The 13227-nt window shown below is 45.3% G+C and overlaps 1 protein-coding gene across 9 annotated transcripts in view; it reads right to left on the bottom strand.

Annotated features, from left to right (window-relative positions):
• tmem63c (transmembrane protein 63C) overlaps positions 1–13227 on the bottom strand; it is a 342578-nt gene that overhangs the window by 70176 nt on the left and 259175 nt on the right. For all 9 annotated transcript variants that reach the window (XM_063042821.1, XM_063042830.1, XM_063042849.1 and 6 more), the window contains 2 exons: positions 5461–5526; positions 4591–4753 (listed from right to left, as the gene is read on the bottom strand). In XM_063042821.1, the coding sequence (XP_062898891.1) occupies positions 4591–4753; positions 5461–5526 (229 nt within the window). The remainder of the gene's footprint in view (positions 1–4590; positions 4754–5460; positions 5527–13227) is intronic.

A 13227-nucleotide genomic window follows, 5' to 3' on the forward strand; every position in this document is an offset into this window, starting at 1 on the left:
AGCAAATGCTTTGAGAGTCTGGTCAAGGACTACATCTGCAGCATGCTACCATCCACAATTCACCTACTGACACAACCGATTGACAGACGACGCAATAGCCACAGCTCTACACACCATCCTTACACATCTGGAGAAGAAGGATGCTTATGTGAGAATGCTGTTCTTGGACTACAGTTCAACATTCAACACCATAATTCCTTCCAGGCTTGACAAGAAGCTCAGAGAACTCGGCTTTCACCCTGCCTTGTGAAGCTGGATTCTGGACTTCCTGTCGATCGCCAGCAGGTCTGCCCCTCTGACCTTCAACACAGGTGCCCCTCAGGGCTGTGTCCTAAGCCCCCTCCTTTACTCTCTGTATACTCATGACTGTGTCACCACCCACAGCTCCAATCTGCTAATTAAATTTGCTGACAATACACCGATTGGCTTTATCTCAAACAATAACGAGGCAGCCTACAGAGAAGAAGTCATCACCCTGACACAGTGGTGTCAAGAAAACAACCTCTTCCTCAATGTCACAAAAACAAAGGAGCTGATTGTGGACTACAGGAGGAATGGAGACAGGCTAGCCCCTATTGACATCAATGCACCTGGGGCTGAGAGGGTGAACACCTTTAAGTTCCTTGGCATAAATATCACCGAGGATCTCATGTGGTCTGAACATACTGGCTGTGTGGTGAAAAGAGCACAACAGTTTGGTATGGGCCCCCAAATCCTAAGAACTTTCTCATCATCATCATCATCATCATCATCATCAGGTGCCATACCCAGTCTGAGCTTTGACTGCCATGGCCCACACACTCCTGTCTCAGGCAAGTGGATCAATTCATTGGTACAGTATTCATTTCCAATTCTCTGGCTGCTGTCTCCATCATCATTTGTCTTTGTCTTCCTCTTGCTTTCTTCCCTTCAATTTTTCCCATAATTACCGTGCATTCTAGCTCCTCTTTCCTAATCACATGTCCACTGAAGTTACGTCGCCTTTTCATGATCTCATACATTATTTCTCTTTTTGTGTTTGCTCTGTTCATGACATCCTTGTTAGATATTCGTTTCGTCCATGATATTCTTCGCATCCTCCTCAAAAGCAACATCTCTGCTGCTTCAATTTGTTTCCTCATGTTACTAGATATTGCCCAATATTCTGAGCCATATAACATAACTGGATAAACGTAACATTTCAGTACTCTGAGGCGGGTTGTCATGCCTAGTTTAGTATTGGTCAGTATACTCTTCATTCTCGTAAAGGTGTCTTTTGCCATCCCTATTCTTTTGACGTCTATGTCGCACCTGCCATCTGATGTCACCCAGTTTCCTAAGTAGCACAAGTTATGTACTTGTTTTATGTCTTCCCCGTTTATTCTCAGCCTGCAGATAGGATTCTCCTTCTTTTTGGATATCACCATACATTCTGTCTTTTTGCAATTGATAGATAGACCCATTTTTACACTTTCTTCAACAACTATATCAATTAAGTTCTGAAGTTCTTCCTCCGTACTTGCAATTAACACAGTGTCATCTGCATATCTGAAATTATTGATGTTTTCACCACCAACTTTGATTCCCAAGATGTCTCTTATTTTTTGTAATATTGTTTCACTGTACACATTAAATAAATCAGGGGAGAAAACACGCCCTTGCTTAATGCCTCTCTTGATTTTCGTAAACTGACTCACTTCTCCATCTATTCTTACAGCGGCAGTTTGTTTCCAGTACAGATTTCTGATTAGGCAGAGGTCTTTTGAACCTAGATCTAGAGTTTCCTATAATATTTCAAATAACTTATTGAGCTTCACTTTATCAAATGCTTTTCTGTGGTCGATAAAACAAACAAACAAATCTTTTTGCACTTGAATAGCTCATTCTGATAGTATCCTTAACATCAATATTGTGTTTCTTGTACCTCTGTCTTTCACAAAACCACATTTTTCTTTACCTATTTCAGCTTGCATCTTACTTTTAGCACTTATCATCAAAATGCTTGGAAGTATCTTGGTGATATGACTCATTAAACTTACGGTCCTATGTAATTCACACTCTATTGCTCTATGTTTCTTAGGAAGAGTGATAAATACTGATTTTTTCATCTCTTCTGGTATTATTCCAATCTCATAAATGTTATTGATTAAATTAGTAAGTTTTTCAATTCCATGATCTTCTAGGGTGATAATTTGTTCTATTACTAATTCATCACGACCTGCTGCCTTTCCTTTCTTCATCTTATTTATTGCATTACGAACTTCAGATTTTAAAATACTTGGACCTTCAATGTTTTTCTTAATTTCTGGTTTTTTGCGTTGATCGTCTTCAAAAAATTCCTAAATATACTCAGTCCATCTGTTAATAATCTCATCTTTTTTCATGATAATGGTACCGTCCTTTGCTTTCAAACATCCACCTGAAGAACAGAGGAGCTTTTTACCAGTGATATTCTTGATTTGTTGATGTAACCTTTTTGGATCAGTAACAGGGATTCTTTCTGTTTGCTCACATTCCTGGTTTAACCATTCTTCTTTGGCTTTTTGACATAAGCTTCTAACTTTTTTATCTAAGGACTTGTATTCTATAGGATTTGCTTTCTTCTGTCTCCTTTCTTCCATTAGATTTTTGATTTCATCTATCATCCATTTATTCTTTGTGCTTTTTTTCTTTTTTAGGAATTACTGACTTTGCTGATTCTACCAAGGCATCCTTTAGAGAATTAAACTTCATTTCTACATGATTGCTATCATCTTCAACAGACTTTATTTCTAGACTTTGAAATCTATTCCTTACTTCAATTGTAAATTTTTGTCTTGTTTTCTTCTTTAATTACTTGTGACAAGGGATTGTTCAGGTTTTTGCTTCTTTAGTTTTTTAAGTTTTACTTTTACATGACATACTACTGGGTTATGGTCACTATTACAGTCTGCGCCTGGATCTGTCTTGCATTGAGTCACTGAGTTTCTAAATCTTTGGTTTATAGTAATAAAGTCAATTTGATTTCTGATGTTATCACCTGGACTTTTCCAGGTCCATAAGCATCTTGGATGGTTTTTAAAGTAGGTATTCATAATGACCTGATTATTCATCTTGCACCATTCTACCCATTTCTCACCTCTTTCATTTCTTTCCCCTAGGCCAAATTTTCCTATGGTATTTCCATCAGCATCTTGCCCAACTTTAGCATTTAGATCTCTCATGACAATAACAATATCTTGAGATTTGCATCCATTCTTTGCTTGTTCAAGCTCTTCATAGAATTGTACATCCTCATTTGTTCCATCTGTTGTTGGTGCATATACCTGTATAATTGCTAAATCAAATAGTAGTCCTCTGAATCTAATAAGGAGAACTCTTTCTGATATTGCCCAATGTCCTAAAACACTTTTTGTTTTCATCCATAAGAATTCCTAATCCATTAGTATGGGATATTCCACAAAAATAAATTAGTATTTTATTTCTATTCTGACATGTTCCAGCACCTATCCAATGAACTTCGCTAATTCCCATGATGTTAATCTTTAGCCTTTCCTTTTCATTTATCACATTGTCCAATCTTTCTGCTTGATATAGTCATAGTCATACTTTATTGATCCCGGGGGAAATTTCAAGTGGCAATAATTTTCTTTTGTGTTACTTGAATTTTATGAGCAGTAGCTTGATGATGGTCGGGGATCCCCTGCTGCCCAGAATCAACCCTACTGAGCGAAGCATCTTCAGAATTGTCTTGAAGATCTTCTTGACGTTGTTGTTGTGTGATACATTTTGTGAGTTTGACCATGGTTTTCTTAGCAAATAGATTCTAGGAAACCTAGTATCTAGCAACTGTGGCTTGCTATTGCCTTCTGTTGGGTGAACTAAAGAAATCGCTATTTCTCTTCCCAAATGTTCATCCGCCTGTACTATAGCCGTTGACATTTGAGGTCCTAGCTCATCCGCCTTCTCCGTCATAAGTTCAGTTACTGAACCTGCCAGATCTGCCGTCGGCCTTTGCTCATATCCTGAGCAGGAACCCTTCCAAGTGTTACCGTTCCGGGTCAGAGCGGCCCTGGGAGCAATGAATGACTAAGGGGTAACTCCACTTTCCCCAAAGCTCTGAAAGTCCCCAATTAGAGCCTCATCACCGGTTGCAGTTTAGAGTCATACCCAGGACTCAAGAACTTTCTACAGGGCACAACTGAGAGCATCCTGACTGGCTGCATCACTTCCTGGTATGGGAATTGTACTTCTGTTAATCGCAGGACCCTACAGAGACCTGAGTCAGCCCAATCACAAACCGTTCCAGCTGCTACCATCCAGGAAACAGTACCGCAGCATAAAAACCAGGACCAACAGGCTCTGGGACAGCTTCTTCCACCATCCATCAGACTGATTACTTCATGCTGACACAACTGTATTTCTATGTTATATTGTTGTACATACTATTTATTATGAATTACTATAAATTGAATATTGCATATTTAGACGGAGATGTAATGTAAAGATTTTTACTCCTCGCGCATATGAAGGATGTAAGTAATAACATCAATTCAGTTCAATTCAATTCATCCAAACAATAAGCCCTTTGATCATTTCCCCATTGGGAGGGTTGCTGACAGGGGTCTTTACCTTTTTCACATGTATCTGCTCCGCCTTTGATTTAGCAAATAGAAGTCTTGCAGTGTACACCAGCAACCCAGGGATACGCAGCAACTCCATTGCAGTACCGATCAGGCTGGATGTAATCACGTAATTCACAAAGAAAGCACCGTTATCCGGCAGGAAGACACATCTGCAAGAGAAGGAAACAGCAAATCACACGCCAAAGTGGATATTCAGGAGGAGGATCTCATCAAGAGGCTCAGCGTTCTTGGATATTACAGATATCCAGGAGTGTGAGGAGCTTACAGACTGGGTCCTGTCCCAGGCATTTGGGCATCTTTATGAAATTTCACTGGGAGTGAGTGACATACTGGAATTTAAATCCAGGTATTTGGATTGTTTATATAGAGAATAATAGAGCCCCAGCAGTGGCTTACAAAATTCAAAGTAAGTTTATTATCAAAACATGTATATCACTATATACTACCCTGAGATTAATTTTCTTGAAGGCATTTACAGTAAATACACAACAGATTCAATGAAAAACTAGACACAAAGACAAACAACCAAAGTGCAAAAGACAACAAACTGCACAAATACAAAAAAAATTAAAGAAATAAATAATAAATAATATTAAGAGTGGGCTACAGGCTGGGTTCTAATCCAGGAGTTTGGGGGTATCTATATAGAGAATAACAGATCTCCTGGAGTGGATTACAGGCTGGGATCAAATTGCAAAAGGTTCTATATAGAAAATCAGGTCACTGAGAGTAGATTACATGCACTTTGGGCTGTTTATAAGATGGTTAACTGGAGGTCATTGTTGTATTTGCCAGAGGCTGATGCATGCACAGAAATGCTAGAGAGAGTAGACACAATCACAGAGTGGAAACTTACTGGAACTTTACTTCTGCCTCATCCAGGAAGTTGGTGTCAAAGAGCCAGTGGAAAAAGACATCCAGACTGAAATGCAAACAGAAGATGATGTTATCCTTGGGCATCTGGGAGCTGGGAGCAGCCTCAGGGAGGAGCAGCCCCAGGCAGCGATGGGGGAATGGTCAGGGAAGGCATGACTCTCAGAAAACAAAGAGATGGTATTGGAGAGGGAAAGCCACAGTCTGTGATAGGGAAGGGTGGTCCCCACAGTTGGGGAAGGCATGACCCTCAGTGCGCAGTGCTGGAGAAATCACCTCTGTGGATGGGATGGTTTCACACTGGGGCTCAGGTACAGCTCTGGGTATGAAGACCACTGTAATGGGGGTGAGAAGAGCAGTCAGCACCACTCTAAGTAGATGAGATGTGGTTTGCACTTGGGGAATCGTGAAACACGGTGGTGGAATATGATAAGTAGTGAGGGATGTGGTTTGTGGTGACAGGACACAGTAAGTGGTGGGTGGGCAGTTTTGGGACATGGAATGCAGTCAGTGGTGAGGGTACATGGTGTGGAACACAATAAGTAGTGAGGATATTTACTGGGAGGAAATGGTAAGTGGTGGTACGCGGTGGGAGGACACTGAGTGGCGAGGTAGCACGGTGGGAGTTTACGGTGAGTGGTGAGGTAGCACGGTGGGTGTTTACGGTGAGTGGCGAGGTAGCACGGTGGGAGTTTACGGTTAGTGGCGAGGTAGCGCGGTGGGTGTTTACGGTGAGTGGCGAGGTAGCGCAGTGGAATGACACTGAGTGGCGAGGTAGCGCAGTGGGAGTTGACGGTGAGTGGTGAGGTTGCACGGTGGGAGTTTACAGTGGCGAGGTAACACGGTGAGAGTTCACAGTAAGTGGTGAGGTAATGCAGTGGGGGACACATTGAGTGATATGGGTATGCAGTGGGGGAGACATAGTTAGTGGTGAGGGCATGCGGTGCAAGGACGTGGTAAGTGGTGAGGTAATACAGTGGGGGAACATGGTAAGAGAGGAGTAAATAAAAGTACAGAAGGGACAGGCAGGGTGGCCATTGTTAGGAGAGGACCAGTAGTGAGAGTGGGAGTGTCAGGCTTTAGCTCAAAGGAGGCTTCAGCTTGGAAGAGGCATCAGCCCTAAGTAAGTTATCCAGGTAAGTTTCTGTTCAAGTTTCCTTTTTCTTTACTGTGTCAGAAGTACTTAGTATAGTTTAAATGGCCACTGTGTATTCTTCATGCCAGATGTTGGAGTCCTGGGAGACCCAGAGTCTCCCAGGGAACTACGTCTGCGTGAAGTGAATCCAGCTGCAGCTCCTTGGGCTGGTGTTAGAGACCTGGAGCAGCTCCCAATTACAACATCATAGACCATAGAACAGTACAGGCCCTTCGGCCCACAATGTTGTGCCGACCCTTAAACCCTGCCTCCCATATAACCCACCACCTTAAATTCCTCCATCTACCTGTCTAGTAGTCTCTTAAATTTGACTAGTGTATCTGCCTCCACCACTGACTCAGGCAGTGCATTCCATGCACCAACCACTCTCTGAGTAAAAAACCTTCCTCTAATATCCCCCTTGAACTTCCCACCCCTTTCCTTCAAGCCATGTCCTCTTGTATTGAGCAGTGGTGCCCTGGGGAAGAGGCGCTGGCTGTCCACTCTATCTATTCCTCTTAATATCTTGTATACTCATACCTGATGATCTGTAATAATGCAACAAGATCATCGACCTTATTTCTTATATTCCATGCATTGAGATATATCCCCTTGAGTACTGTATTTGCTACCCTTTTTGATTCTGCATTCCTGATGCACTGATACTCTCCCTGCTGGCTGCAATTTTGTCATATTAGCTACCTGCCCTTCCTGACAGTCTGACTGCATGCCATCTTTGCTTTTTGACTTTCCTTCCCATCCCTTCACTCCGGTTCACAAGTATGGAGTACTTGGTGACACAGAGCAAGTTAGGACAAAGTCAGCATGGTTTCCTTGAGGGAAAATCTTGCTGAATTCTTTCATGTAGGGGATTACATGTAGGATAGATAAAGGGGATACAGGAGATGTTGTATATTTGGATTTTCAGAAGGGCTTTGACAAAGTACCACACGTGTGGCTGCTTACCAAGTTAATAGCCCATGGTATTACAGGAAAGTTACTAGCATGGTTAGAGCCTTGGCTGATTGGTGGGAGGCAACGAGTGGGAATATAAGAATCCTTGTCTGGTTGTCTGCCAGTGACTAGTGGTGTGCTGTAGGGGTCGGTGTTGGGACCACGTCATTTTATGCTGTATATTAACAATTTAAATGATAGCATAGCCCCCCCGGCCACCCTCAGGGTCGCTCGGTTCGCTGTCCTCTAGGGAAACAGCCTCGGCCCCGCCAAACTGGGTAATTAGCTTGTGTGGATGCTGTGTGAGGTACCCCACCCACCCAAATAACAGACAATACACCAGATGCAATTAAATGATTTACAGTTTATAGATATTACTGGAACTATATAATTAAGAGAGAATAAAATATAAAAGGAAAATGAAAGGCACCACACTTATCGAAGTTCAATCTCTTCATGCACAAAACAGTTAGAGCTCAAGGACCTTCTTCTTCACCCTGCGACCCCTCGGACCACCTCGACCGGCCGCCTGGGACCAACAACGGTGGTCGATCAGACGCTCCACACGAGTCCATCTCCGTCTCCTCGCCGAACGCCCTCCTCGGGGTCCGACCCCGTTAGCGGACATCACAGCACCTCGTCCATCCTCTGTCTCGCTCTCCTGCTTTCTGCCCCAAAACCCCGCGCACACAATATCTTCAAATACACCAAAACGATAACAACTATCCCAATTGGTTAATAGCACCCTCTTATCACACTCTAAACCAAAACAAACTGCTAGCGCAAACATTCTCAGCGTTTAACACACAAAGCCGCATTCCCCAGATTAACATAACAAAGACGCCATTTTAATTAGCCTCCGCAGTAACATAAAAGTTGAAACCCCCTTACACTCTCCCCCCACCAAATAAAGTCATGTCCTCATGACTTCTAAATAACTCGCCAACCAGTCCTGCAGACACACAACACACACATACGCAGATACACACAGTGACAGTGCTCCCCAAACAGTGGACCTTACTCCCGTCCCACGGGCGCTACATAGGCCAACCTATCTGGGAGCTTCTTAACCCTCCGAGACCTCTGTACCCCCTCACCTAAACCCAAAAGGCTCAGACACTACTAGGGATACCTCGGGCCTGCTTGCCAACTCCTCTCTCACTCGGGCCACCACTACAGCTTGGAGCCCCCTGTCCCGTGTCCGGGGCCCCGCCTCACCTCCTTCCTGATCCTGCCGTAACTCAGACTGCCCACAGCTAGCCCTCCCCACTACACCTGACTCAGCGGAAGAAGGGCCAAAGGTCTCTTTCTCAATCACGGGGAAGTTAGTGAAAGGCAGCATGTACCACACATGCAACACATCATCCTTCGAATCCATATCCTTCCTCATTCCCTCGATCGGTAGCTGCTGTTTAAGTTTCTCCAAACTGAAACATTTAGCCGGGGCTACCCCTTCAGCCTCCTGCAGTCGAGACGTCAGCTTCTTCGGGGACTCCTTCAACTCTCGCCACAGCCACAGCAGTTCTGACTCTGGGTTCCTGGCCATCTCAATCTGGGTCGCAGTTACCCCACCAGCTTCTTCCACCCTGACCTGAAAAGCAGCAGTTAACGGATGTTCAGCCTCCGGTGGTTTCTTCCTGAGGGCGTCTTCCAGGTCAACGTTCAGTTTTTCTACTTCATTTAAACTCGTGATTGTCATCTTCAGGTTCCTTTCAAGCATCCGCCTCCCTTTTCCGAGATCTGTCCTCCATTTCTTCACCTCCTCGGGAGTGTAGTCAAACTCCCCTCTCTGGGCTCTCGGTTTTCTGTTGGCCTTAGTCAGAAACACTTCCTTGATCTTCCCCAACTTGTAAGTCTTCCAATCTTTTCTGAATCGACGTCTTGAGTTTCTGCTGATCCCTTCGAAGGTGGGTCATTGTCTCTTCTCGCTGGATTAATTCATCAGTACATGACCGCAGTGTGGTGCAAATCCCATCTCTTCCCCGTGTCTCATTTAGATTGACAACCTAGGTTTCCATCCCCCGGTCCACCACCATCTGTCCCAACACCAGGAAGTTCAACTAGTATGTCGGGTCATTTTTCTCACATTGCACCAATCTCCTCCGGCCAAAATGTCCTCCATATTTGACACTTCGCTTCGGTCGCCCAGGCTCAGCCACTCGCCTCACTTCATAGTCCCCCCAGGCAAATCCAAGCTCTAGGCGGTCATCCACATATGTTAAAACTCCAGACACCTTCACTTACCCCATGATCTTCCTTATGCCTCGCGGGAGGGATGCAGGGGCTCCGGATATGCCCTTGGGCATCTTTTCGGATCGGAATAATCCCAGGGAACTAGTAACGGCCGTCTTCCGTTCAACAGCCGCACTCCTTGGGATCCGGCAACATCCACTCCTCAGATACAGCACATTAAACCACATCGCATAATCCACACACCCACTGCCTTCACCTTCCACGCCGCTTTGGCCCAGTTGCTGCGACCTCTCTCTCAGTGAGGTGTCTTCAGCGGTCAACTCCCCTCCCTCATGGTAGTTCGAAGCATCTACTAAGAGGGTCTCACCCTCAGCTACTTTCCCCAAGCCGTACCACCGCTGGGTCTCATTTAAATTCGGTACTGGCTCAAGGCTGCTACACACGTCCTCAGAAGCAACTCGACACGCTGGGTGCCCAGACAATGCCTCCATGAACTCCAGGGTCATTAACCAATCAACGTCTTCTGGATAACTACTGCCACTAGTACCCAAGGTCTGTGGTGCCCTTGTGGTTGTCAAGGGTAAATGCTTCAGACACCGGTTGTAAAACAAACTGTACAACAACTTGACCTGCGCCCCGGGGTCAAGGATGGCTTTAGCATTGCTTCCCTCTATCCGTAACGACACCCTGGGGCGTGGTCCCTCTAAGCCTTCAGGAATAGGGTCTCCTCCTTTCGGAAGTACATTGGTACATTGCTGGGAACGTGCTTCCCCAGAGACCCCAAGCTGTTCCCCCACTGGGCCTCCACTAAGTTTCCCGACACCTCTCTGATCAGCTGAACAACTGATCCCCTGAAATGATCCCCCTGGCACTACAAGCAATTTAGCCGCCCTCCTAGCCAGAGAAGACACACTGAAAACTTTCCCCCCTCTTTCAAATAACTGACAGCTGTCACTACGGTGTAAGTGAACCTGACAGCTCTGACACTGTCACCAGCCCGCCTACTCAAACTTTCAACCAATCCCTGTCGCTCTCCCTCCACCGAGCACTCTGCCACTCATCTAACAACTGAGAGATCCGCTCCGCCCGCGTCTCGCACGCCTCCGTCCCTCTTGGGGTGGACACTATCCCAAGCGCCAGGCGGAGCCTGCCAGAGTTAGAACATTTATTCGCAGTCCCCACCTTCAAATCAGACCACTCTTTCCTCCCTCTCCCAACCGCATGGACAGCCCCGAGTGCCACCTCCAACTGGTCAATGCCAGCCTGAACTCGAACAAAGACCGCACCCACAACGTATCCAGCAATAACCAGCAAATAACCCACAGTGACACACATTACAGATTTAAACAGGGCACCCACACAGCATACCAACAGACTCAATCCCAGACGAGCCCCCACAATGTAGCCCACCCGGCTACCCTCAGGGTCGCTCGGCTCGCTGTCATCTAGGGAAACAGCCTCGGCCCCGCCAAACTGGGTAATTAGTTTGTGTGGATGCTGTGTGAGGTACCCCACCCCGCCCAAATAACAGACAATACACCAGATGCAATTAAATGATTTACAGTTTATAGATATTACTGGAACTATATAATTAAGAGAGAATAAAATATAAAAGGAAAATGAAAGGCTCCACACTTATCGAAGTTCAATCTCTTCGTGCACAAAACAGTTGGAGCTCAAGGACCTTCTTCTTCACCCTGCGACCCCTCGGACCACCTTGACCGGCCGCCTGGGACCAACAACGGTGGTCGACCAGACGCTCCACACGAGTCCGTCTCCGTCTCCTCGCCGAACGCCCTCCTCAGGGTCCGACCCCGTTAGCGGACATCACAGCATCTTGTCCATCCTCTGTCTCACTCTCCCGCCTTCTGCCCCAAAACCCCACGCATACAGTATCTTCAAATACACCAAAACGATAACAACTATCCCAATTGGTTAATAGCACCCTCTTATCACACTCTAAACCAAAACAAACTGCTAGCGCAAACTTTCTCAGTGTTTAACACAACAAAGCCGCATTCCCCAGATTAACATAACAAAGACGCCATTTTATTTAGCCTCTGCAGTAACATAAAAGTCGAAACCCCCTTACAATAGAATAGATGGTTTTGTTGCCAAGTTTGCAGATGGTACAAAGATTGGTGGAGGGGAAGGTCGTGTTGACGAAATAGGTACGCTGCAGAAGGACTACCTGCATTATGTGTTAAGGGAACTCTATGGGGTGGTCACGGTAAGTGCCGAGGGTATGCAGAGAGAGGACACAGTAAGTGGTGAAGGAATGCAGCGGTGGGGGGACATGGTAAGTGGTGAAGGAATGCAGTGGGGGACATGGTAAATGGTGAGGGTAAGTGGTGGGGTGTCATGGTATGTAGTGAGGATACACGGTGGGCGGACCTGGTAAATGGTGAGGATACATGGGGGGGGGTCATGGTAAGTGGTGAGGATACACGGTGGGGGGGGGGTCACGGTATGTGGCGAGGGTATGCGATGGGGGTCACAGTAAGTCATCATCATCATAGCTTGTCACACCAGACAGCCAGCCACTCTAGTGTTGTTTGTTTGGTTGATGTTGAGCAGGTCAGTGTCAGCTAAATCAGGTGAGAATGGGCAGTTGCTCAGAACACAGAAACATAGAAAGAAACACAGAAAACCTACAGCATAATAAAAGCCCTTCGGCCCGCAAAGTTGTGCCGAACATGTCCCTACCTTAGGATTTACTAGGCTTATCTATAGCCCTCTATTTTTCTAAGCTCCATGTACGTACCTATCCAAAAGTCTCTTAAAAGACCCTATCGTATCCGCATCCACCACCATTGCCAGTGGACCATTCCACACCCTCACCACTCTCTACGTAAAAAACTTACCCCTGACATCTCCTCTGTACCCGCTCCCCAGCACCTTAACCCAGTGTCCTCTTGTGGCAACCATTTCAGCCCTGGAAAAAAGTCTCTGACTATCCACACCATCAATGCCTCTCATCATCTTATACACCTCTATCAGGTCACCTCATCCTCCGTTGCTCCAAGGAGAAAAGGCCGAGTTCACTCAAGCTATTCTCAGAAGGCATGCTCCCCAATCCAGGCAACATCCTTGTAAATCTCCTCTGCACCCTTTCTATAGCTTCCACATCCTACGTGTAGTGAGGCGACCAGAACTGAGCACAGTACTCCAAGTGGGGTCTGACCAGGGTCCTATATAGCTGCAACATTACCTCTCGGCTCCTAAATTCAAATCGACGATTTGGGCCGTACCCTCCAAATATCCGGACCTGCCTCTCGGTTTTTTTGCACTACCTTACTTCCCATTTTTCTATTTTCTATTGATGATTTATAATTTAAATTTTTAATATTTACTAATTTTAACTATTTATAATATTTTTAATACTTAATATTTGTAATTCAGGGAGTGTGAAGCACAGAATCAAATATCGTTGTGATGATTGTACGTTCTAGTACCAATTGTTTGGCA

Source organism: Mobula hypostoma, chromosome 1 (assembly GCF_963921235.1).
Source record: "Mobula hypostoma chromosome 1, sMobHyp1.1, whole genome shotgun sequence".
Lineage (NCBI taxonomy): Eukaryota > Metazoa > Chordata > Chondrichthyes > Myliobatiformes > Myliobatidae > Mobula > Mobula hypostoma.